Here is a 23,840-nt window from a genome sequence, read left to right on the forward strand (position 1 = left end):
TCTGAACATGTTCGGTTAACTCACAAGACATGATCTGTCTCATCCAGTATCCAGACATTTCTCAAGCTGTTTGCAAGGCGGTATAATTAATGTTAATTTCTCTGGTTTGGAACATGTGTCTCCACATACCAGGGGAGGAGACAGACTTAATTTCCTCAATCGAAGAGAAATGTATTGGATTTTCACCTTAGATCCAGTCCATCCAAGGGGTATGAACATTGAATGGGAATTAAAATATTTTCTGATATATTGATACTTCATTCTCCTCCCTTGGTGTGCATTGATACGTGCCCAATTCATTGATTTATTTATGGATTCATTCCTTAAATAAGTTGTTCTGGTTGGCTGGCGCACACGCGCAGAAAGGGGTCTGCGCACGCTGCGGGCACCGCCGTGTACCGCGTCAGGGGGCGGAGCCTAGCCGTGATTCTAACACACACACAGAGAGAGGGAGACACACACAGAGACACACAGAGAGAGAGAGAGAGAGGCACAAAGAGACACAGAGAGAGAGAAAGAGAAACACAGAGAGAGACACAGAGAGAGAAAGAGACACACACAGAGAGAGACAGAGAGAGAGACACACACACACACAGAGAGAGACACACACACGCAGAGAGACACAGAGAGAGAGGGAGACACAAAGAGACACAGAGAGAGAGAAAGAGAAACACAGAGAGAGAGACACAGAGAGAGAAAGAGACACACACAGAGAGAGACAGAGAGAGAGACACACACACACACAGAGCGAGAGACACAGAGAGACAGAAAGAAAGAGACAGAGAGAGAGAGACACAAACACACACACACACACACAGAGACACACACAAAGAGAGCCTGAGAGACAGACACACAGAGAGACACAGACAGACACACAGACAGAGACAGACTGACTGACAGACACATAGACTGAGAAATAGACAGAGAGATAGACAGAAATAACTCACCGAGTATTAATATAGAGAGGTGTGTGCTACCTGGGATATATTCAGAGAATATTAGAACACGGAGATCCCTTCGGGGCGCATTCCACCTAAAAAAAAAAATGAATGTAATATTGGTATTTAGTCAAATTAAACTTTGATAGCTATACTAAAATAAATATGTGACAAGTATTATTGGATTCCACTCTTATCACAGGGAAACCCAACTTGTGCTCCAAACCGCGGGAGAAGCAATTCCAGGTGTGCAAGGGAGAGGGCGGTGTGGAGAAACCAGGATCCCTTCATAAGGAGAAATAAATCCTAAATGTACAGGCCAAGGCTGTCAGAGAAAAAGAAACTGTCTTCAAGGAGCAGAATACTGATGTGGAAGTCGGGTTTTGCATACAAATATCCCAAGAATTAACTCATTAAAAAAATGTATCTATGTATAACCCCTCCCGTGCATGGAAGGGGATACAGGCGTATACAGGAGATGCTTCTATAGCCAGCATTGAACACTGAAGCAACGACTCACTACTTCACCAACTTCCAATATGTTCTTTTAGACCGGGACTCAAGGAGAAACTTCCCACTTTAAAGGGCAGCTCCCTAACTGCAAGGGTGTGAGTTTCTGGGATTCCAACTCAGAGGGGGCCCCCATGTGAGTTTCCGCCATCCCATCTTGGAGGGGGTCCCTGAGTGTGTGTGGGACCCCACATCTAGAGGGACACCACCCCTAACCCCCCCCCCCCTCCTCCCCCGTGTGAGTGTCTGGAATCTCATCCACAGAAGGGGCTGCGTGACTGCCTCCTCCACAGAAACATTACATTGCAGGGCTTTTTTGGGGTACTCACCGTGTTGTGTTTGAGCAGGGACAGGCTGCACAGCACTTGTGTCTCTGCTGCTTTCATCATGCCAATCTCCTTAATTTTGAGTATGTACTGCCTCATCTGCTCCTTAAGGAGTGTGCATATAAGTGAATTTCTTCAGGGATACAAATACATTGTATCCCCCCTCTTTTCCTGATTCACTCCCATTCACGGTTGCACCTACCTGTATTGATAATTATCGATTAACAGACATTATTAAATTCAATATTTCAATTAGTGTGATTTAGTTGATCATTCCCTAACCCCCGTACTTTTCTTCTCATCTGCTCCTTAATCAGCATCTCCACACACCTACAGGGGAAGCACAAGGACAATCGGGTTACAGCGCCTTCCACTTAACCCCTTGCTTTATAACAAGTCCCTGACCCCTCTGGCAAGGAAGGGGTGAATAGAGGTGGCATCCCTAACCCCGTCTGAGATGGGCAAACCGTAGTCTTCAAAATATCCACCCCGTTTTATTTCATTATTTCCCCCAAGTTCCCTTTAAAAACCCCACAAATGTATTCCCAATGAATTCTTCGGCAGGAAACCATTAGTTTGCGACTTGGTCAATTAGCTGGAAAACAAAAACATTTCTTATGGAAACATGAGAACACGGGAGATTACAGCTCTGAAGTGCGACAGCAGGGCCCACGGGGATAGGACAGAATCACTGTGCAGATCATACGAGAAAGTCGTCTTATCCGGTACTACACACCGCAGCGTCAGACACAGGAACTTGTCTTCTGAGCTTACTATCTCAGTTTTTGGGTGGTCACATGGTGCCGGCACTGCACACCCACTTCAAAGGCAGTGAATTAACCACTAGACTCCCCTTCCCTTAATCCGTTTACAATGGGTGCAGCCTCCGACCAAGGCCCCTATCCGGGCTGAATTGCTCGAGAAGATTTTACCTCTTTTAAAGGCAGAAACCCCCCCCCCCAAATAAAACCTACACGAGTTTAGCGCATAACAGTATTTTGCTCCCTTGATTGTCTCAATCTGCAGCAGCGCAGATCACGACGGTAACTTTGAGACTGCGCTGGGCCTGGGAGGGAGCGACATTCTGACTTCCCGGTCCTTCAATATTTCAACAGCTCATATCGAAGCAAATAAATAACATGCCCTGAATGGGCGGAAGGAAAGGGACAGGCGGGCGCCTGAATTAGGCTGTGATTTTACCAAAAAACGCCGGCATACAGTAATCGAAACCTTACGTGATGGTTTTGGAAACCTCCTTCAGGGTGGTCTGTAGGTCATAGTTGGCTGGACAGCGCAGGAGGCAGGGCGCGAAGATGATGGCCAAGGAATTTGAGGACATGCGGTTCGCATCTTCCATCACAGCCACTCTGCAAAATAGGGTGGCGTTAGAGAATGCCCCACAATGCATTGCCCTGCTGGGCTCTCAGCAGGCATGGGGCTATCTGAGCCCGTGTTTCCAGGGCTGCTTAGCAGACGGAGCCTTCCAGGTGTGACCCTCACTGCCCAGTTATTAGAGCACTGTAACATGCACCTCTTCATCTCTGCACTTCCCTATAATGCAATGGGGCTCAGCTCCCATCCTCAAGCTCCCCCAACAAGTCCGGTTTTCAGGATATCCCTGCTTCAGCACAGGTGGCTCAATCAGTCCCTGCTTCAGCACAGGTGGCTCTATCAGAGGCTTCGACTGAGCCACCTGTGCTCAAGCTGGGATATCCTGAAAACCTGACCTGTTGGGGGGGGGAGGGGGCTTCGGGACTGGAGTTGAGCACCCTTGCTATAATGGATCTGTACATTCTTCCTAACTAATGTGATTCCTGAGCGGCCAGCACTGCTTACAGATATGAGGAAAATGCCCTGTGGTTACACAGCCACACCTCACTATATGCAGGAAGACACAGGAAGGAATCCCTGTGCAAAGCAATACATTCTCTCCATCTGTGGTCTGTGGGGGGGACAATACATTGGGTTTGCTATTGCTTAGCAAGTCCTCTTGGGGTTAAAGGGTTAAAGGCAAAGTGTGTGTGTGTGTGTGTGTGTGTGTGTGTATATGTATATATATATATATATATATAATGCCATATAAATAATACATATATACAGTATTGGGAATAAATAACACACACAATCCCCAATTCTCTGATGCAGGCCTCATCCGTACGTCTATAAGAGAGGAAACAGCCATTTAAAAAGTGTACGAAAGTCTACAGACTGATTATCTCCGGGGAGATGCACACAGAATTTAGGTTGATTAAATCTTAGATTTAAAATTATATTATGTGTATTAAAACAATACACTGACAAGTGAGGGACTCATTTGAACACAGAGTTGGGGCCCGCTCCTGTATGCCCAGGAACACTCCTAGCAGCACACTGACATTGAGCACTACAGGTCTGCATCCTCCCCTGCAATCACACAAAGGGGTTTGCAACCTCTCCTGCATCTTACTTGACAAGGTGGAAGATCAGCCTCTCCAGAGTGTTGTAATGGGCCTGGGGAAGCTGTCCCAGAACTTTGTAGATGGCACACAGCTGTTCCTGCTTCCCAGGGAGCTCTAAAGGGAGAAGGCAAAGCAATAGATGGGTAACGGAGACGTGGGAGAGGTTTACTAAACACCTTCAGTGCTAGAGAGGCCGGACACCTTGTTCTGCAGTGCATGGCAGACCCCTCAGGCGCTACAAGGGTTAGTGGAGATAAAGAAGTAAATGTCTGTTCGTCTAGTGTGGCACAGATCCTGGAGTCTGACTCTCCTACTGCAGGGCATCACAGACCAAAGGGGACTATGGACCATGACGCCTGTCATTCCCACTGCAGGTGACAGTGGCACAGACAGATGGCACCCATGTCCCACTGAGCCTGACCCAGAGTCCGTACCCCTGGTAAAAAGAGGCAGACATAATAGTCCTATGGCCCATGGAGTGTGTCACACCAACCACTGGGTGACAGTGACAAACAGGAGAGACCTATGGCCCATGTGGTCTGTCCCTCAACTTGAAGCTGACAGACGTACAGACATAACTTATGGCCCACTGAGTCTGTCGCTTCACCAGCAGAGTGACAAAGACTGAAAGGATTTCTGGTCACCAAGTCTAACCCAGAGATAAGAGGCCTATGGCCCATGCAATATCTCCCTTTCCACAGTGACACAAACAAAAGGGACTTTTAGCCGGTGGAGTCTGTCCCTCCAACATTAAAATGAAACAGACCGAGTAGATGTTCCACTGAGTGTGACCCAAAAATAAGGCGCATACGGCATCGCTCCCTTTCACCTCAGGGTGACAAAGTATCTCTGGCCAATGGAGTCTACGCCTCCCACCATAGGATAAAGCACAAAGGTACTGTAGATCTCTCCTGCCCATCCAGGATTTCGTGTTCTGCAGTGGAGATCCTCTCTGCAATTTGTCACTAAGCCCCGCGACTCTTCAGAGGGAGGGTTACCTTCCTCTCTGCACTTACCCACGGCTCGTAGGAACTCGTTGTACTGAGCGAAGGTCATGAGTGGCTCCGGGAGCTCACGCAACCACTGCTTCAGGATGCCAGTGATGACGTGGATGGGGTAATTATCCAGTTTCACAGAGCTGGGGTCTGTCCAGAAGGGAGACAGAAAACATGTGAGAAAACAAGAGGACTTGTAATGACCGATCCCCATCACCCTTTTATAGGCACTATCCGCGGAGCACAAATACAGAGAAAACATTTTAGATACATGGAAATATTGTTTTTTTTCTCCTCACAAAAATAAGTATTAGGCTGCGGCCACGCTGCCTGCGCTGCACGCACCTGCGAATTCTCCGGTCTACAGAGAGCTGCAAGGGGAAAGACAGGGGGGGGGGCATTACTGGGGCGCGGCCATGACATCACCTGGCAGGTTCGCCCTCATTGGCTTAACCGCCGGTGGGCGTGGCCTAGCGCTCTGTCGCTAGTTCCTATCTCAATTTTCATGTGTACCTCAAAAACTCGCAGCGGGCCCGGCCCCATTGTGGGGCGGCTCTTGTCCCTGCAGCGTCCGCCACAGCAGTCGCTGCAGTAGCCAGCGGGGACCTGGCCTTATGAAAACATTTTGGTAAGCTGAAGTGTGTCGTTGTGTAGTCTGCCAGGAAAAAAGTTAAGAGTAATTAAATGTGTTAAAGACGATTACAGGCAGTCCTCGTTTTACAGCGCTTCGCTTTACAACGAATGGCTTATCCAGCGCTATGCAATGCATACCTATGTTCATTTTTACAACGCCAAAACGGCTTATCCAGCGCTCTTACGATGCTTTGCAACGTTGTTTATGTGTATGTGTGTATGTATAAATATATATATATATACACATAAACAACGTTGCAAAGCGTCGTAAGAGCATATATATAATATTATATTATATTACATAATATATTATTTATTATGTTATATTATATATATATATATATAATACAGTATATACACTATATAATGTATGTGTGTGCTGCATATCTTATTGCCTGTGTAAAATATTTGGTGTATTTTAGTGTTAAAAATGCCTTCAGGAACGGAACCTTTCATTTAAACAGTGTTCCTGTGGGAAAACGTGTTTCGCTTTACAACGTTTCGCTATCCAACGCCATTTTGAGTAACGCATTGTGTCGGATAACCGAGGACTGCCTGTATATTATTCCACTGTTTAAAGGGTCAGTCCCTCCTAGGACCAAAATGTACTACTGACCGTGAGATGTTTAAGGGGTCACACCTGGGTGACTTATGCCTTTTTAAAAAAACAAAAATATATAACACCTATAAGTATTTATTATTCATTATTTCAAGTTCCTTTGTAAACACGATGAGCTGAGATTTGGGAGGGGGGGGGGGCGATTTCCTCTGGCTTCCCTTTTGTCTGATTTCACCATGTGCTGAACAGGAGTTTGCACAGGCAAAGCCCCCTCCTCCCTTATCTTTATTGGCTCTCACAGGGTGGCCAGAGGTTGAGTAAACACTGCTGAGAAGCATCCTCCCTCCTTTAAATGCTTTATTTCCCAAATAATGACAGCAGCCAATGTTTTGCTTTGAGCCCAGTTACTGTATGTTACAGGAAAATGACATTCTTTACAAAAATGTAGTTTCATTGTGAACTGCCAGGGATTGCACATTTAAATGATAATATCTTATTTGTCCCTTAGGCCGTGATTATACCAAAATTGTCCGGCAGCGTTGCGCGGCTCAAAAACAAATTGCTGCAATCCAATTAAGGTAAACATACCTCGCACTCCGCGCTCGCTGCCTGGAACTGCAGGGCGGCAGACTGGAGAGCAGACAGGAAATTTTGTTTTGAGCAGGAGACGGCCGTGTCACGTGAGCGGTTCAGCCAATGAGGGCGAACCGCTCACAGCCACGCCTCCGCCACACCTCCCTGTCTCCTCTGCTTGTCTCCTGCCTGCAGTTCAACATGCCGCTTGGCGGCATCGACAGGATGACATCACCAGATCACGCTGCCGCCCCGTCGGAGATGGTATAATCTCAGCCTAAATGTGTGCCTCCCCCGGTTCCCTCACAATCCCAGCGCACCGTTCTCCAGGGACTGTTTGAGCTCTCGCATGCGATTGGCTGCCCCACACTTCCGGTAGATGCCCTCCGTGTGCAGGCCGTACATCTCCAGGTACTCTAAGAGCATCTCCATGACAACGGGCACCGAGGACGTCTCACTGATCAGGTCCCCCACGTGCACCCCGAAGTGATGGTTTCCCAGGTTCTGAGGGAGGGATCAGTGTTACCACGGCAACAAAGAGGTGTTCCCTCTGTTACCCAAGAGGATTGAGAAGGTCGGGGCGAGAGAGAAGGCCGGGGCAAAAGAGAAGGGAGGGTGGGGGGGAGAGAAAAGGGTGGGGCGAGAGAGAAAGGGGGCGAATGAGAAGGGAGGGTGAGACAGAAGCGGGTTGCGGTTGAGGATGGGGTGAGAGAATGGGGGGTGTAACATGTGAGCGCTGCAAGAGGGTTTGACACGTCACACAGCTCACACTCTTCCCTCCCTCCCCCCTGATGTACCTTCCTCCCTCCCTTCCCCCTGATATAACTTCCTCCCTCCCCCTCCCTATGTACCTTCCTCCCTCCCGCCAAGTCGCAGGGGCTCTGGATGGTGCTGGCTTCGCTGATCTTGGACGGGTTCCTCTGGAGTTTGTGCCTGGAAGGTGAAACAACACACATATATACACACACCCTGCTTGTATTTCCAACCCCCCCCCCCTCATCCATGTATTTCAACCCCCTTGCACAGATGTGTATATATACCCCCTATTTGTATGCATACACAGACACACACACACACATATATTTGTATGCATGTACAAATTCATATACATACTTCTGCATTTTGAAGGTGTATGTATTATAAATAAATATACATTCCTTTAGTAAGGAAAAATATATATTACTATACAGGAAACATATCGCAGACATGACCAGTCCATGCTCAGCCTCTCTCTCTGATAAGTGAATCATACAGATACAAGTACACACAGACCGATATGCCACATATCTGCAGGTCCTTACTCTGTCAGCTTCTCCTTGCTCTCTAGGCTCTCCCCTGGATTCTCCTCCTCGGGCATCACCGCTGCTTCCCCCTGCCCCACCTCGTTCTGCCTTCTCCCTCCTTTCTCCTCTTCTTCTGCCTTCTGCACTCCATCGGAGTTGTCATGTCTCCATTTATGCTCCTCTTCTCGTTCAAGGGCTTCCTGTCTGCTCTTCTCAGACACCATCTCCTTGTACCTGGTAAGACGGATATTATATTAACATTACCATCCAACCACTATTATATTGGGGATTGAAAATTACACTAAAAAGTATTTATAGAAAATACTAAATTATTGTGATCTACTTAGATTTTGCATAGGCTTTGATACGGTTCCACACAAGAGGTTAAAAGCAAATTGGACTCTACAAATATTTGCACCTGGATTGAAAACTGGTTGAAGGATACACAACATAGAGTTGTCGTAAATGGAACTTTTTCAGGTTGGGCTAAAGTCGTGAGTGGAGTACCTCAGGGATCGGTACTAGAACCCCTGCTTTTTAACTTGTTTGTTAATGACCTTGAGGTTGGCATCGAGAGCAAAGTCTTAATCTTTGCTGATGATACTAAATTGTGTAAGGTAGTAGAATCAGAGCAGGATGTAATTTCTCTCCAGAAGGACTTGGGGAGACTGGAAACTTGGGCAGGTAAATGGCAGATGAGGTTTAATACAGATAAATGTAAGGTTATGCATTTGAGAAACAAGAATGAACAGGAGACTTGCAAATTAAATGGGGATAAATTGGGGGAATCCTTGATGGAGAAGGATTTAGGAGTGCTTGTACACAGCAATAGTGCCCAAAGTCATGCAGTAACAGCAAAGGCAAACAAGATCTTTTCTTACAATAAATGGGCAATGGATGTAAGGGAAGTCCATGCTCAGTCACTCTCTCTGATAAGTGAATCATACAGATACAAGTACACACAGACCGATATGCCACATATCTGCAGGTCCTTACTCTGTCAGCTTCTCCTTGCTCTCTAGGCTCTCCCCTGGATTCTCCTTCTCGGGCATCACCTTTGCTTCCCCCTGCCCCACCTCGTTCTGCCTTCTCCCTCCTTTCTCCTCTTCTTCTGCCTTCTGCACTCCATCGGAGTTGTCATGTCTCCATTTATGCTCCTCTTCTCGTTCAAGGGCTTCCTGTCTGCTCTTCTCAGACACCATCTCCTTGTACCTGGTAAGACGGATATTATATTAACATTACCATCCAACCACTATTATATTGGGGATTGAAAATTACACTAAAAAGTATTTATAGAAAATACAAAATTATTGTGATCTACTTAGATTTTGCATAGGCTTTGATACGGTTCCACACAAGAGGTTAATGTACAAAATAAAGCAAATTGGACTCTAAAAATATTTGCACCTGGATTGAAAACTGGTTGAAGGATACACAACATAGAGTTGTCGTAAATGGAACTTTTTCAGGTTGGGCTAAAGTCGTGAGTGGAGTACCTCAGGGATCGGTACTAGGACCCCTGCTTTTTAACTTGTTTGTTAATGACCTTGAGGTTGGCATCGAGAGCAAAGTCTTAATCTTTGCTGATGATACTAAATTGTGTAAGGTAGTAGAATCAGAGCAGGATGTAATTTCTCTCCAGAAGGACTTGGGGAGACTGGAAACTTGGGCAGGTAAATGGCAGATGAGGTTTAATACAGATAAATGTAAGGTTATGCATTTGAGAAACAAGAATAAACAGGAGACTTGCAAATTAAATGGGGATAAATTGGGGGAATCCTTGATGGAGAAGGATTTAGGAGTGCTTGTACACAGCAATAGTGCCCAAAGTCATGCAGTAACTGCAAAGGCAAACAAGATCTTATCTTACAATAAATGGGCAATGGATGGAAGGGAAGTCCATGCTCAGTCACTCTCTCTGATAAGTGAATCATACAGATACAAGTACACACAGACCGATATGCCACATATCTGCAGGTCCTTACTCTGTCAGCTTCTCCTTGCTCTCTAGGCTCTCCCCTGGATTCTCCTTCTCGGGCATCACCTCTGCTTCCCCCTGCCCCACCTCGTTCTGCCTTCTCCCTCCTTTCTCCTCTTCTTTTGCCTTCTGCACTCCATCGGAGTTGTCATGTCTCCATTTATGCTCCTCTTCTCGTTCAAGGGCTTCCTGTCTGCTCTTCTCAGACACCATCTCCTTGTACCTGGTAAGACGGATATTATATTAACATTACCATCCAATCACTATTATATTGGGGATTGAAAATTACACTAAAAAGTATTTATAGAAAATACAAAATTATTGTGATCTACTTAGATTTTGCATAGGCTTTGATACGGTTCCACACAAGAGGTTAATGTACAAAATAAAGCAAATTGGACTCTAAAAATATTTGCACCTGGATTGAAAACTGGTTGAAGGATACACAACATAGAGTTGTCGTAAATGGAACTTTTTCAGGTTGGGCTAAAGTCGTGAGTGGAGTACCTCAGGGATCGGTACTAGGACCCCTGCTTTTTAACTTGTTTGTTAATGACCTTGAGGTTGGCATCGAGAGCAAAGTCTTAATCTTTGCTGATGATACTAAATTGTGTAAGGTAGTAGAATCAGAGCAGGATGTAATTTCTCTCCAGAAGGACTTGGGGAGACTGGAAACTTGGGCAGGTAAATGGCAGATGAGGTTTAATACAGATAAATGTAAGGTTATGCATTTGAGAAACAAGAATAAACAGGAGACTTGCAAATTAAATGGGGATAAATTGGGGGAATCCTTGATGGAGAAGGATTTAGGAGTGCTTGTACACAGCAATAGTGCCCAAAGTCATGCAGTAACTGCAAAGGCAAACAAGATCTTATCTTACAATAAATGGGCAATGGATGGAAGGGAAGTCCATGCTCAGTCACTCTCTCTGATAAGTGAATCATACAGATACAAGTACACACAGACCGATATGCCACATATCTGCAGGTCCTTACTCTGTCAGCTTCTCCTTGCTCTCTAGGCTCTCCCCTGGATTCTCCTTCTCGGGCATCACCTCTGCTTCCCCCTGCCCCACCTCGTTCTGCCTTCTCCCTCCTTTCTCCTCTTCTTCTGCCTTCTGCACTCCATCGGAGTTGTCATGTCTCCATTTATGCTCCTCTTCTCGTTCAAGGGCTTCCTGTCTGCTCTTCTCAGACACCATCTCCTTGTACCTGGTAAGACGGATATTATATTAACATTACCATCCAACCACTATTATATTGGGGATTGAAAATTACACTAAAAAGTATTTATAGAAAATACAAAATTATTGTGATCTACTTAGATTTTGCATAGGCTTTGATACGGTTCCACACAAGAGGTTAATGTACAAAATAAAGCAAATTGGACTCTAAAAATATTTGCACCTGGATTGAAAACTGGTTGAAGGATACACAACATAGAGTTGTCATAAATGGAACTTTTTCAGGTTGGGCTAAAGTCGTGAGTGGAGTACCTCAGGGATCGGTACTGGGACCCCTGCTTTTTAACTTGTTTGTTAATGACCTTGAGGTTGGCATCGAGAGCAAAGTCTCAATCTTTGCTGATGATACTAAATTGTGTAAGGTAGTAGAATCAGAGCAGGATGTAATTTCTCTCCAGAAGGACTTGGGGAGACTGGAAACTTGGGCAGGTAAATGGCAGATGAGGTTTAATACAGATAAATGTAAGGTTATGCATTTGAGAAACAAGAATAAACAGGAGACTTGCAAATTAAATGGGGATAAATTGGGGGAATCCTTGATGGAGAAGGATTTAGGAGTGCTTGTACACAGCAATAGTGCCCAAAGTCATGCAGTAACTGCAAAGGCAAACAAGATCTTATCTTACAATAAATGGGCAATGGATGGAAGGGAAGTCCATGCTCAGTCACTCTCTCTGATAAGTGAATCATACAGATACAAGTACACACAGACCGATATGCCACATATCTGCAGGTCCTTACTCTGTCAGCTTCTCCTTGCTCTCTAGGCTCTCCCCTGGATTCTCCTTCTCGGGCATCACCTCTGCTTCCCCCTGCCCCACCTCGTTCTGCCTTCTCCCTCCTTTCTCCTCTTCTTTTGCTTTCTGCACTCCATCGGAGTTGTCATGTCTCCATTAATGCTCCTCTTCTCGTTCAAGGGCTTCCTGTCTGCTCTTCTCAGACACCATCTCCTTGTACCTGGTAAGACGGATATTATATTAACATTACCATCCAATCACTATTATATTGGGGATTGAAAATTACACTAAAAAGTATTTATAGAAAATACAAAATTATTGTGATCTACTTAGATTTTGCATAGGCTTTGATACGGTTCCACACAAGAGGTTAATGTACAAAATAAAGCAAATTGGACTCTAAAAATATTTGCACCTGGATTGAAAACTGGTTGAAGGATACACAACATAGAGTTGTCGTAAATGGAACTTTTTCAGGTTGGGCTAAAGTCGTGAGTGGAGTACCTCAGGGATCGGTACTGGGACCCCTGCTTTTTAACTTGTTTGTTAATGACCTTGAGGTTGGCATCGAGAGCAAAGTCTTAATCTTTGCTGATGATACTAAATTGTGTAAGGTAGTAGAATCAGAGCAGGATGTAATTTCTCTCCAGAAGGATTTGGGGAGACTGGAAACTTGGGCAGGTAAATGGCAGATGAGGTTTAATACAGATAAATGTAAGGTTATGCATTTGAGAAACAAGAATAAACAGGAGACTTGCAAATTAAATGGGGATAAATTGGGGGAATCCTTGATGGAGAAGGATTTAGGAGTGCTTGTACACAGCAATAGTGCCCAAAGTCATGCAGTAACTGCAAAGGCAAACAAGATCTTATCTTACAATAAATGGGCAATGGATGGAAGGGAAGTCCATGCTCAGTCACTCTCTCTGATAAGTGAATCATACAGATACAAGTACACACAGACCGATATGCCACATATCTGCAGGTCCTTACTCTGTCAGCTTCTCCTTGCTCTCTAGGCTCTCCCCTGGATTCTCCTTCTCGGGCATCACCTCTGCTTCCCCCTGCCCCACCTCGTTCTGCCTTCTCCCTCCTTTCTCCTCTTCTTCTGCCTTCTGCACTCCATCGGAGTTGTCATGTCTCCATTTATGCTCCTCTTCTCATTCAAGGGCTTCCTGTCTGCTCTTCTCAGACACCACCTCCTTGTACCTGGTAAGACGGATATTATATTAACATTACCATTCAACCACTATTATATTGGGGATTGAAAATTACACTAAAAAGTATTTATAGAAAATACAAAATTATTGTGATCTTCTTAGATTTTGCATAGGCTTTGATACGGTTCCACACAAGAGGTTAATGTACAAAATAAAGCAAATTGGACTCTAAAAATATTTGCACCTGGATTGAAAACTGGTTGAAGGAAACACAACATAGAGTTGTCGTAAATGGAACTTTTTCAGGTTGGGCTAAAGTCATGAGTGGAGTACCTCAGGGATCGGTACTAGGACCCCTGCTTTTTAACTTGTTTGTTAATGACCTTGAGGTTGGCATCGAGAGCAAAGTCTTAATCTTTGCTGATGATACTAAATTGTGTAAGGTAGTAGAATCAGAGCAGGATGTAATTTCTCTCCAGAAGGACTTGGGGAGACTGGAAACTTGGTCAGGTAAATGGCAGATGAGGTTTAATACAGATAAATGTAAGGTTATGCATTTGAGAAACAAGAATAAACAGGAGACTTGCAAATTAAATGGGGATAAATTGGGGGAATCCTTGATGGAGAAGGATTTAGGAGTGCTTGTACACAGCAATAGTGCCCAAAGTCATGCAGTAACTGCAAAGGCAAACAAGATCTTATCTTACAATAAATGGGCAATGGATGGAAGGGAAGTCCATGCTCAGTCACTCTCTCTGATAAGTGAATCATACAGATACAAGTACACACAGACCGATATGCCACATATCTGCAGGTCCTTACTCTGTCAGCTTCTCCTTGCTCTCTAGGCTCTCCCCTGGATTCTCCTTCTCGGGCATCACCTCTGCTTCCCCCTGCCCCACCTCGTTCTGCCTTCTCCCTCCTTTCTCCTCTTCTTCTGCCTTCTGCACTCCATCGGAGTTGTCATGTCTCCATTTATGCTCCTCTTCTCGTTCAAGGGCTTCCTGTCTGCTCTTCTCAGACACCATCTCCTTGTACCTGGTAAGACGGATATTATATTAACATTACCATCCAACCACTATTATATTGGGGATTGAAAATTACACTAAAAAGTATTTATAGAAAATACTTAATTATTGTGATCTACTTAGATTTTGCATAGGCTTTGATACGGTTCCACACAAGAGGTTAATGTACAAAATAAAGCAAATTGGACTCTAAAAATATTTGCACCTGGATTGAAAACTGGTTGAAGGATACACAACATAGAGTTGTCGTAAATGGAACTTTTTCAGGTTGGGATAAAGTCGTGAGTGGAGTACCTCAGGGATCGGTACTGGGACCCCTGCTTTTTAACTTGTTTGTTAATGACCTTGAGGTTGGCATCGAGAGCAAAGTCTTAATCTTTGCTGATGATACTAAATTGTGTAAGGTAGTAGAATCAGAGCAGGATGTAATTTCTCTCCAGAAGGACTTGGGGAGACTGGAAACTTGGGCAGGTAAATGGCAGATGAGGTTTAATACAGATAAATGTAAGGTTATGCATTTGAGAAACAAGAATAAACAGGAGACTTGCAAATTAAATGGGGATAAATTGGGGGAATCCTTGATGGAGAAGGATTTAGGAGTGCTTGTACACAGCAATAGTGCCCAAAGTCATGCAGTAACTGCAAAGGCAAACAAGATCTTATCTTACAATAAATGGGCAATGGATGGAAGGGAAGTCCATGCTCAGTCACTCTCTCTGATAAGTGAATCATACAGATACAAGTACACACAGACCGATATGCCACATATCTGCAGGTCCTTACTCTGTCAGCTTCTCCTTGCTCTCTAGGCTCTCCCCTGGATTCTCCTTCTCGGGCATCACCTCTGCTTCCCCCTGCCCCACCTCGTTCTGCCTTCTCCCTCCTTTCTCCTCTTCTTCTGCCTTCTGCACTCCATCGGAGTTGTCATGTCTCCATTTATGCTCCTCTTCTCGTTCAAGGGCTTCCTGTCTGCTCTTCTCAGACACCATCTCCTTGTACCTAGTAAGACGGATATTATATTAACATTACCATCCAACCACTATTATATTGGGGATTGAAAATTACACTAAAAAGTATTTATAGAAAATACAAAATTATTGTGATCTACTTAGATTTTGCATAGGCTTTGATACGGTTCCACACAAGAGGTTAATGTACAAAATAAAGCAAATTGGACTCTAAAAATATTTGCACCTGGATTGAAAACTGGTTGAAGGATACACAACATAGAGTTGTCGTAAATGGAACTTTTTCAGGTTGGGCTAAAGTCGTGAGTGGAGTACCTCAGGGATCGGTACTGGGACCCCTGCTTTTTAACTTGTTTGTTAATGACCTTGAGGTTGGCATCGAGAGCAAAGTCTTAATCTTTGCTGATGATACTAAATTGTGTAAGGTAGTAGAATCAGAGCAGGATGTAATTTCTCTCCAGAAGGACTTGGGGAGACTGGAAACTTGGGCAGGTAAATGGCAGATGAGGTTTAATACAGATAAATGTAAGGTTATGCATTTGAGAAACAAGAATAAACAGGAGACTTGCAAATTAAATGGGGATAAATTGGGGGAATCCTTGATGGAGAAGGATTTAGGAGTGCTTGTACACAGCAATAGTGCCCAAAGTCATGCAGTAACTGCAAAGGCAAACAAGATCTTATCTTACAATAAATGGGCAATGGATGGAAGGGAAGTCCATGCTCAGTCACTCTCTCTGATAAGTGAATCATACAGATACAAGTACACACAGACCGATATGCCACATATCTGCAGGTCCTTACTCTGTCAGCTTCTCCTTGCTCTCTAGGCTCTCCCCTGGATTCTCCTTCTCGGGCATCACCTCTGCTTCCCCCTGCCCCACCTCGTTCTGCCTTCTCCCTCCTTTCTCCTCTTCTTCTGCCTTCTGCACTCCATCGGAGTTGTCATGTCTCCATTTATGCTCCTCTTCTCGTTCAAGGGCTTCCTGTCTGCTCTTCTCAGACACCATCTCCTTGTACCTAGTAAGACGGATATTATATTAACATTACCATCCAACCACTATTATATTGGGGATTGAAAATTACACTAAAAAGTATTTATAGAAAATACAAAATTATTGTGATCTACTTAGATTTTGCATAGGCTTTGATACGGTTCCACACAAGAGGTTAATGTACAAAATAAAGCAAATTGGACTCTAAAAATATTTGCACCTGGATTGAAAACTGGTTGAAGGATACACAACATAGAGTTGTCGTAAATGGAACTTTTTCAGGTTGGGCTAAAGTCGTGAGTGGAGTACCTCAGGGATCGGTACTAGGACCCCTGCTTTTTAACTTGTTTGTTAATGACCTTGAGGTTGGCATCGAGAGCAAAGTCTTAATCTTTGCTGATGATACTAAATTGTGTAAGGTAGTAGAATCAGAGCAGGATGTAATTTCTCTCCAGAAGGACTTGGGGAGACTGGAAACTTGGGCAGGTAAATGGCAGATGAGGTTTAATACAGATAAATGTAAGGTTATGCATTTGAGAAACAAGAATAAACAGGAGACTTGCAAATTAAATGGGGATAAATTGGGGGAATCCTTGATGGAGAAGGATTTAGGAGTGCTTGTACAAAGCAATAGTGCCCAAAGTCATGCAGTAACTGCAAAGGCAAACAAGATCTTATCTTACAATAAATGGGCAATGGATGGAAGGGAAGTCCATGCTCAGTCACTCTCTCTGATAAGTGAATCATACAGATACAAGTACACACAGACCGATATGCCACATATCTGCAGGTCCTTACTCTGTCAGCTTCTCCTTGCTCTCTAGGCTCTCCCCTGGATTCTCCTTCTCGGGCATCACCTCTGCTTCCCCCTGCCCCACCTCGTTCTGCCTTCTCCCTCCTTTCTCCTCTTCTTCTGCCTTCTGCACTCCATCGGAGTTGTCATGTCTCCATTTATGCTCCTCTTCTCGTTCAAGGGCTTCCTGTCTGCTCTTCTCAGACACCATCTCCTTGTACCTGGTAAGACGGATATTATATTAACATTACCATCCAACCACTATTATATTGGGGATTGAAAATTACACTAAAAAGTATTTATAGAAAATACTTAATTATTGTGATCTACTTAGATTTTGCATAGGCTTTGATACGGTTCCACACAAGAGGTTAATGTACAAAATAAAGCAAATTGGACTCTAAAAATATTTGCACCTGGATTGAAAACTGGTTGAAGGATACACAACATAGAGTTGTCGTAAATGGAACTTTTTCAGGTTGGGCTAAAGTCGTGAGTGGAGTACCTCAGGGATCGGTACTAGGACCCCTGCTTTTTAACTTGTTTGTTAATGACCTTGAGGTTGGCATCGAGAGCAAAGTCTTAATCTTTGCTGATGATACTAAATTGTGTAAGGTAGTAGAATCAGAGCAGGATGTACTTTCTCTCCAGAAGGACTTGGGGAGACTGGAAACTTGGGCAGGTAAATGGCAGATGAGGTTTAATACAGATAAATGTAAGGTTATGCATTTTTGAAACAAGAATAAACAGGAGACTTGCAAATTAAATGGGGATAAATTGGGGGAATCCTTGATGGAGAAGGATTTAGGAGTGCTTGTACACAGCAATAGTGCCCAAAGTCATGCAGTAACTGCAAAGGCAAACAAGATCTTATCTTACAATAAATGGGCAATGGATGGAAGGGAAGTCCATGCTCAGTCACTCTCTCTGATAAGTGAATCATACAGATACAAGTACACACAGACCGATATGCCACATATCTGCAGGTCCTTACTCTGTCAGCTTCTCCTTGCTCTCTAGGCTCTCCCCTGGATTCTCCTTCTCGGGCATCACCTCTGCTTCCCCCTGCCCCACCTCGTTCTGCCTTCTCCCTCCTTTCTCCTCTTCTTCTGCCTTCTGCACTCCATCGGAGTTGTCATGTCTCCATTTATGCTCCTCTTCTCGTTCAAGGGCTTCCTGTCTGCTCTTCTCAGACACCATCTCCTTGTACCTAGTAAGACGGATATTATATTAACATTACCATCCAACCACTATTATATTGGGGATTGAAAATTACACTAAAAAGTATTTATAGAAAATACAAAATTATTGTGATCTACTTAGATTTTGCATAGGCTTTGATACGGTTCCACACAAGAGGTTAATGTACAAAATAAAGCAAATTGGACTCTAAAAATATTTGCACCTGGATTGAAAACTGGTTGAAGGATACACAACATAGAGTTGTCGTAAATGGAACTTTTTCAGGTTGGGCTAAAGTCGTGAGTGGAGTACCTCAGGGATCGGTACTAGGACCCCTGCTTTTTAACTTGTTTGTTAATGACCTTGAGGTTGGCATCGAGAGCAAAGTCTTAATCTTTGCTGATGATACTAAATTGTGTAAGGTAGTAGAATCAGAGCAGGATGTAATTTCTCTCCAGAAGGACTTGGGGAGACTGGAAACTTGGGCAGGTAAATGGCAGATGAGGTTTAATACAGATAAATGTAAGGTTATGCATTTGAGAAACAAGAATAAACAGGAGACTTGCAAATTAAATGGGGATAAATTGGGGGAATCCTTGATGGAGAAGGATTTAGGAGTGCTTGTACACAGCAATAGTGCCCAAAGTCATGCAGTAACTGCAAAGGCAAACAAGATCTTATCTTACAATAAATGGGCAATGGATGGAAGGGAAGTCCATGCTCAGTCACTCTCTCTGATAAGTGAATCATACAGATACAAGTACACACAGACCGATATGCCACATATCTGCAGGTCCTTACTCTGTCAGCTTCTCCTTGCTCTCTAGGCTCTCCCCTGGATTCTCCTTCTCGGGCATCACCTCTGCTTCCCCCTGCCCCACCTCGTTCTGCCTTCTCCCTCCTTTCTCCTCTTCTTCTGCCTTCTGCACTCCATCGGAGTTGTCATGTCTCCATTTATGCTCCTCTTCTCGTTCAAGGGCTTCCTGTCTGCTCTTCTCAGACACCATCTCCTTGTACCTGGTAAGACGGATATTATATTAACATTACCATCCAACCACTATTATATTGGGGATTGAAAATTACACTAAAAAGTATTTATAGAAAATACTTAATTATTGTGATCTACTTAGATTTTGCATAGGCTTTGATACGGTTCCACACAAGAGGTTAATGTACAAAATAAAGCAAATTGGACTCTAAAAATATTTGCACCTGGATTGAAAACTGGTTGAAGGATACACAACATAGAGTTGTCGTAAATGGAACTTTTTCAGGTTGGGCTAAAGTCGTGAGTGGAGTACCTCAGGGATCGGTACTAGGACCCCTGCTTTTTAACTTGTTTGTTAATGACCTTGAGGTTGGCATCGAGAGCAAAGTCTTAATCTTTGCTGATGATACTAAATTGTGTAAGGTAGTAGAATCAGAGCAGGATGTACTTTCTCTCCAGAAGGACTTGGGGAGACTGGAAACTTGGGCAGGTAAATGGCAGATGAGGTTTAATACAGATAAATGTAAGGTTATGCATTTGAGAAACAAGAATAAACAGGAGACTTGCAAATTAAATGGGGATAAATTGGGGGAATCCTTGATGGAGAAGGATTTAGGAGTGCTTGTACACAGCAATAGTGCCCAAAGTCATGCAGTAACTGCAAAGGCAAACAAGATCTTATCTTACAATAAATGGGCAATGGATGGAAGGGAAGTCCATGCTCAGTCACTCTCTCTGATAAGTGAATCATACAGATACAAGTACACACAGACCGATATGCCACATATCTGCAGGTCCTTACTCTGTCAGCTTCTCCTTGCTCTCTAGGCTCTCCCCTGGATTCTCCTTCTCAGGCATCACCTCTGCTTCCCCCTGCCCCACCTCGTTCTGCCTTCTCCCTCCTTTCTCCTCTTCTTCTGCCTTCTGCACACCATCGGAGTTGTCATGTCTCCATTTATGCTCCTCTTCTCGTTCAAGGGCTTCCTGTCTGCTCTTCTCAGACACCATCTCCTTGTACCTAGTAAGACGGATATTATATTAACATTACCATCCAACCACTATTATATTGGGGATTGAAAATTACACTAAAAAGTATTTATAGAAAATACAAAATTATTGTGATCTACTTAGATTTTGCATAGGCTTTGATACGGTTCAACACAAGAGGTTAATGTACAAAATAAAGCAAATTGGACTCTAAAAATATTTGCACCTGGATTGAAAACTGGTTGAAGGATACACAACATAGAGTTGTCGTAAATGGAACTTTTTCAGGTTGGGCTAAAGTCGTGAGTGGAGTACCTCAGGGATCGGTACTGGGACCCCTGCTTTTTAACTTGTTTGTTAATGACCTTGAGGTTGGCATCGAGAGCAAAGTCTTAATCTTTGCTGATGATACTAAATTGTGTAAGGTAGTAGAATCAGAGCAAGATGTAATTTCTCTCCAGAAGGACTTGGGGAGACTGGAAACTTGGGCAGGTAAATGGCAGATGAGGTTTAATACAGATAAATGTAAGGTTATGCATTTGAGAAACAAGAATAAACAGGAGACTTGCAAATTAAATGGGGATAAATTGGGGGAATCCTTGATGGAGAAGGATTTAGGAGTGCTTGTACACAGCAATAGTGCCCAAAGTCATGCAGTAACTGCAAAGGCAAACAAGATCTTATCTTACAATAAATGGGCAATGGATGGAAGGGAAGTCCATGCTCAGTCACTCTCTCTGATAAGTGAATCATACAGATACAAGTACACACAGACCGATATGCCACATATCTGCAGGTCCTTACTCTGTCAGCTTCTCCTTGCTCTCTAGGCTCTCCCCTGGATTCTCCTTCTCGGGCATCACCTCTGCTTCCCCCTGCCCCACCTCGTTCTGCCTTCTCCCTCCTTTCTCCTCTTCTTCTGCCTTCTGCACTCCATCGGAGTTGTCATGTCTCCATTTATGCTCCTCTTCTCGTTCAAGGGCTTCCTGTCTGCTCTTCTCAGACACCATCTCCTTGTACCTGGTAAGACGGATATTATATTAACATTACCATCCAACCACTATTATATTGGGGATTGAAAATTACACTAAAAAGTATTTATAGAAAATACTAAATTATTGTGATCTACTTAGATTTTGCATAGGCTTTGATACGGTTCCACACAAGAGGTTAATGTACAAAATAAAGCAAATTGGACTCTAAAAATATTTGCACCTGGATTGAAAACTGGTTGAAGGATACACAACATAGAGTTGTCGTAAATGGAACTTTTTCAGGTTGGGCTAAAGTCGTGAGTGGATTACCTCAGGGATCGGTACTAGGACCCCTGCTTTTTAACTTGTTTGTTAATGACCTTGAGGTTGGCATCGAGAGCAAAGTCTTAATCTTTGCTGATGATACTAAATTGTGTAAGGTAGTAGAATCAGAGCAGGATGTAATTTCTCTCCAGAAGGACTTGGGGAGACTGGAAACTTGGGCAGGTAAATGGCAGATGAGGTTTAATACAGATAAATGTAAGGTTATGCATTTGAGAAACAAGAATAAACAGGAGACTTGCAAATTAAATGGGGATAAATTGGGGGAATCCTTGATGGAGAAGGATTTAGGAGTGCTTGTACACAGCAATAGTGCCCAAAGTCATGCAGTAACTGCAAAGGCAAACAAGATCTTATCTTACAATAAATGGGCAATGGATGGAAGGGAAGTCCATGCTCAGTCACTCTCTCTGATAAGTGAATCATACAGATACAAGTACACACAGACCGATATGCCACATATCTGCAGGTCCTTACTCTGTCAGCTTCTCCTTGCTCTCTAGGCTCTCCCCTGGATTCTCCTTCTCGGGCATCACCTCTGCTTCCCCCTGCCCCACCTCGTTCTGCCTTCTCCCTCCTTTCTCCTCTTCTTCTGCCTTCTGCACTCCATCGGAGTTGTCATGTCTCCATTTATGCTCCTCTTCTCGTTCAAGGGCTTCCTGTCTGCTCTTCTCAGACACCATCTCCTTGTACCTGGTAAGACGGATATTATATTAACATTACCATCCAACCACTATTATATTGGGGATTGAAAATTACACTAAAAAGTATTTATAGAAAATACTTAATTATTGTGATCTACTTAGATTTTGCATAGGCTTTGATACGGTTCCACACAAGAGGTTAATGAACAAAATAAAGCAAATTGGACTCTAAAAATATTTGCACCTGGATTGAAAACTGGTTGAAGGATACACAACATAGAGTTGTCGTAAATGGAACTTTTTCAGGTTGGGCTAAAGTCGTGAGTGGAGTACCTCAGGGATCGGTACTAGGACCCCTGCTTTTTAACTTGTTTGTTAATGACCTTGAGGTTGGCATCGAGAGCAAAGTCTTAATCTTTGCTGATGATACTAAATTGTGTAAGGTAGTAGAATCAGAGCAGGATGTACTTTCTCTCCAGAAGGACTTGGGGAGACTGGAAACTTGGGCAGGTAAATGGCAGATGAGGTTTAATACAGATAAATGTAAGGTTATGCATTTGAGAAACAAGAATAAACAGGAGACTTGCAAATTAAATGGGGATAAATTGGGGGAATCCTTGATGGAGAAGGATTTAGGAGTGCTTGTACACAGCAATAGTGCCCAAAGTCATGCAGTAACTGCAAAGGCAAACAAGATCTTATCTTACAATAAATGGGCAATGGATGGAAGGGAAGTCCATGCTCAGTCACTCTCTCTGATAAGTGAATCATACAGATACAAGTACACACAGACCGATATGCCACATATCTGCAGGTCCTTACTCTGTCAGCTTCTCCTTGCTCTCTAGGCTCTCCCCTGGATTCTCCTTCTCGGGCATCACCTCTGCTTCCCCCTGCCCCACCTCGTTCTGCCTTCTCCCTCCTTTCTCCTCTTCTTCTGCCTTCTGCACTCCATCGGAGTTGTCATGTCTCCATTTATGCTCCTCTTCTCGTTCAAGGGCTTCCTGTCTGCTCTTCTCAGACACCATCTCCTTGTACCTAGTAAGACGGATATTATATTAACATTACCATCCAACCACTATTATATTGGGGATTGAAAATTACACTAAAAAGTATTTATAGAAAATACAAAATTATTGTGATCTACTTAGATTTTGCATAGGCTTTGATACGGTTCCACACAAGAGGTTAATGTACAAAATAAAGCAAATTGGACTCTAAAAATATTTGCACCTGGATTGAAAACTGGTTGAAGGATACACAACATAGAGTTGTCGTAAATGGAACTTTTTCAGGTTGGGCTAAAGTCGTGAGTGGAGTACCTCAGGGATCGGTACTGGGACCCCTGCTTTTTAACTTGTTTGTTAATGACCTTGAGGTTGGCATCGAGAGCAAAGTCTTAATCTTTGCTGATGATACTAAATTGTGTAAGGTAGTAGAATCAGAGCAGGATGTAATTTCTCTCCAGAAGGACTTGGGGAGACAGGAAACTTGGGCAGGTAAATGGCAGATGAGGTTTAATACAGATAAATGTAAGGTTATGCATTTGAGAAACAAGAATAAAC

The 23,840-nt window shown here is 43.7% G+C and overlaps 1 protein-coding gene across 1 annotated transcript in view; it reads right to left on the reverse strand.

Annotated features, from left to right (window-relative positions):
* Positions 1 to 2,007: 2,007 nt before the first annotated feature.
* Positions 2,008 to 23,840, reverse strand: part of LOC142486093 (unconventional myosin-IXb-like) — a 52,273-nt gene continuing 30,440 nt past the window's right edge. Inside the window, exons 3-8 of the mRNA XM_075584751.1 lie at positions 7,824 to 7,905; positions 7,293 to 7,476; positions 5,229 to 5,357; positions 4,221 to 4,326; positions 3,010 to 3,141; positions 2,008 to 2,104 (exon numbers count right to left, since the gene is read on the reverse strand). Of these exons, the coding sequence (XP_075440866.1) occupies positions 2,023 to 2,104; positions 3,010 to 3,141; positions 4,221 to 4,326; positions 5,229 to 5,357; positions 7,293 to 7,476; positions 7,824 to 7,905 (715 nt within the window). The 3' untranslated portion in view covers positions 2,008 to 2,022. The remainder of the gene's footprint in view (positions 2,105 to 3,009; positions 3,142 to 4,220; positions 4,327 to 5,228; positions 5,358 to 7,292; positions 7,477 to 7,823; positions 7,906 to 23,840) is intronic.

This window comes from Ascaphus truei, unplaced genomic scaffold (assembly GCF_040206685.1).
Source record: "Ascaphus truei isolate aAscTru1 unplaced genomic scaffold, aAscTru1.hap1 HAP1_SCAFFOLD_733, whole genome shotgun sequence".
Lineage (NCBI taxonomy): Eukaryota > Metazoa > Chordata > Amphibia > Anura > Ascaphidae > Ascaphus > Ascaphus truei.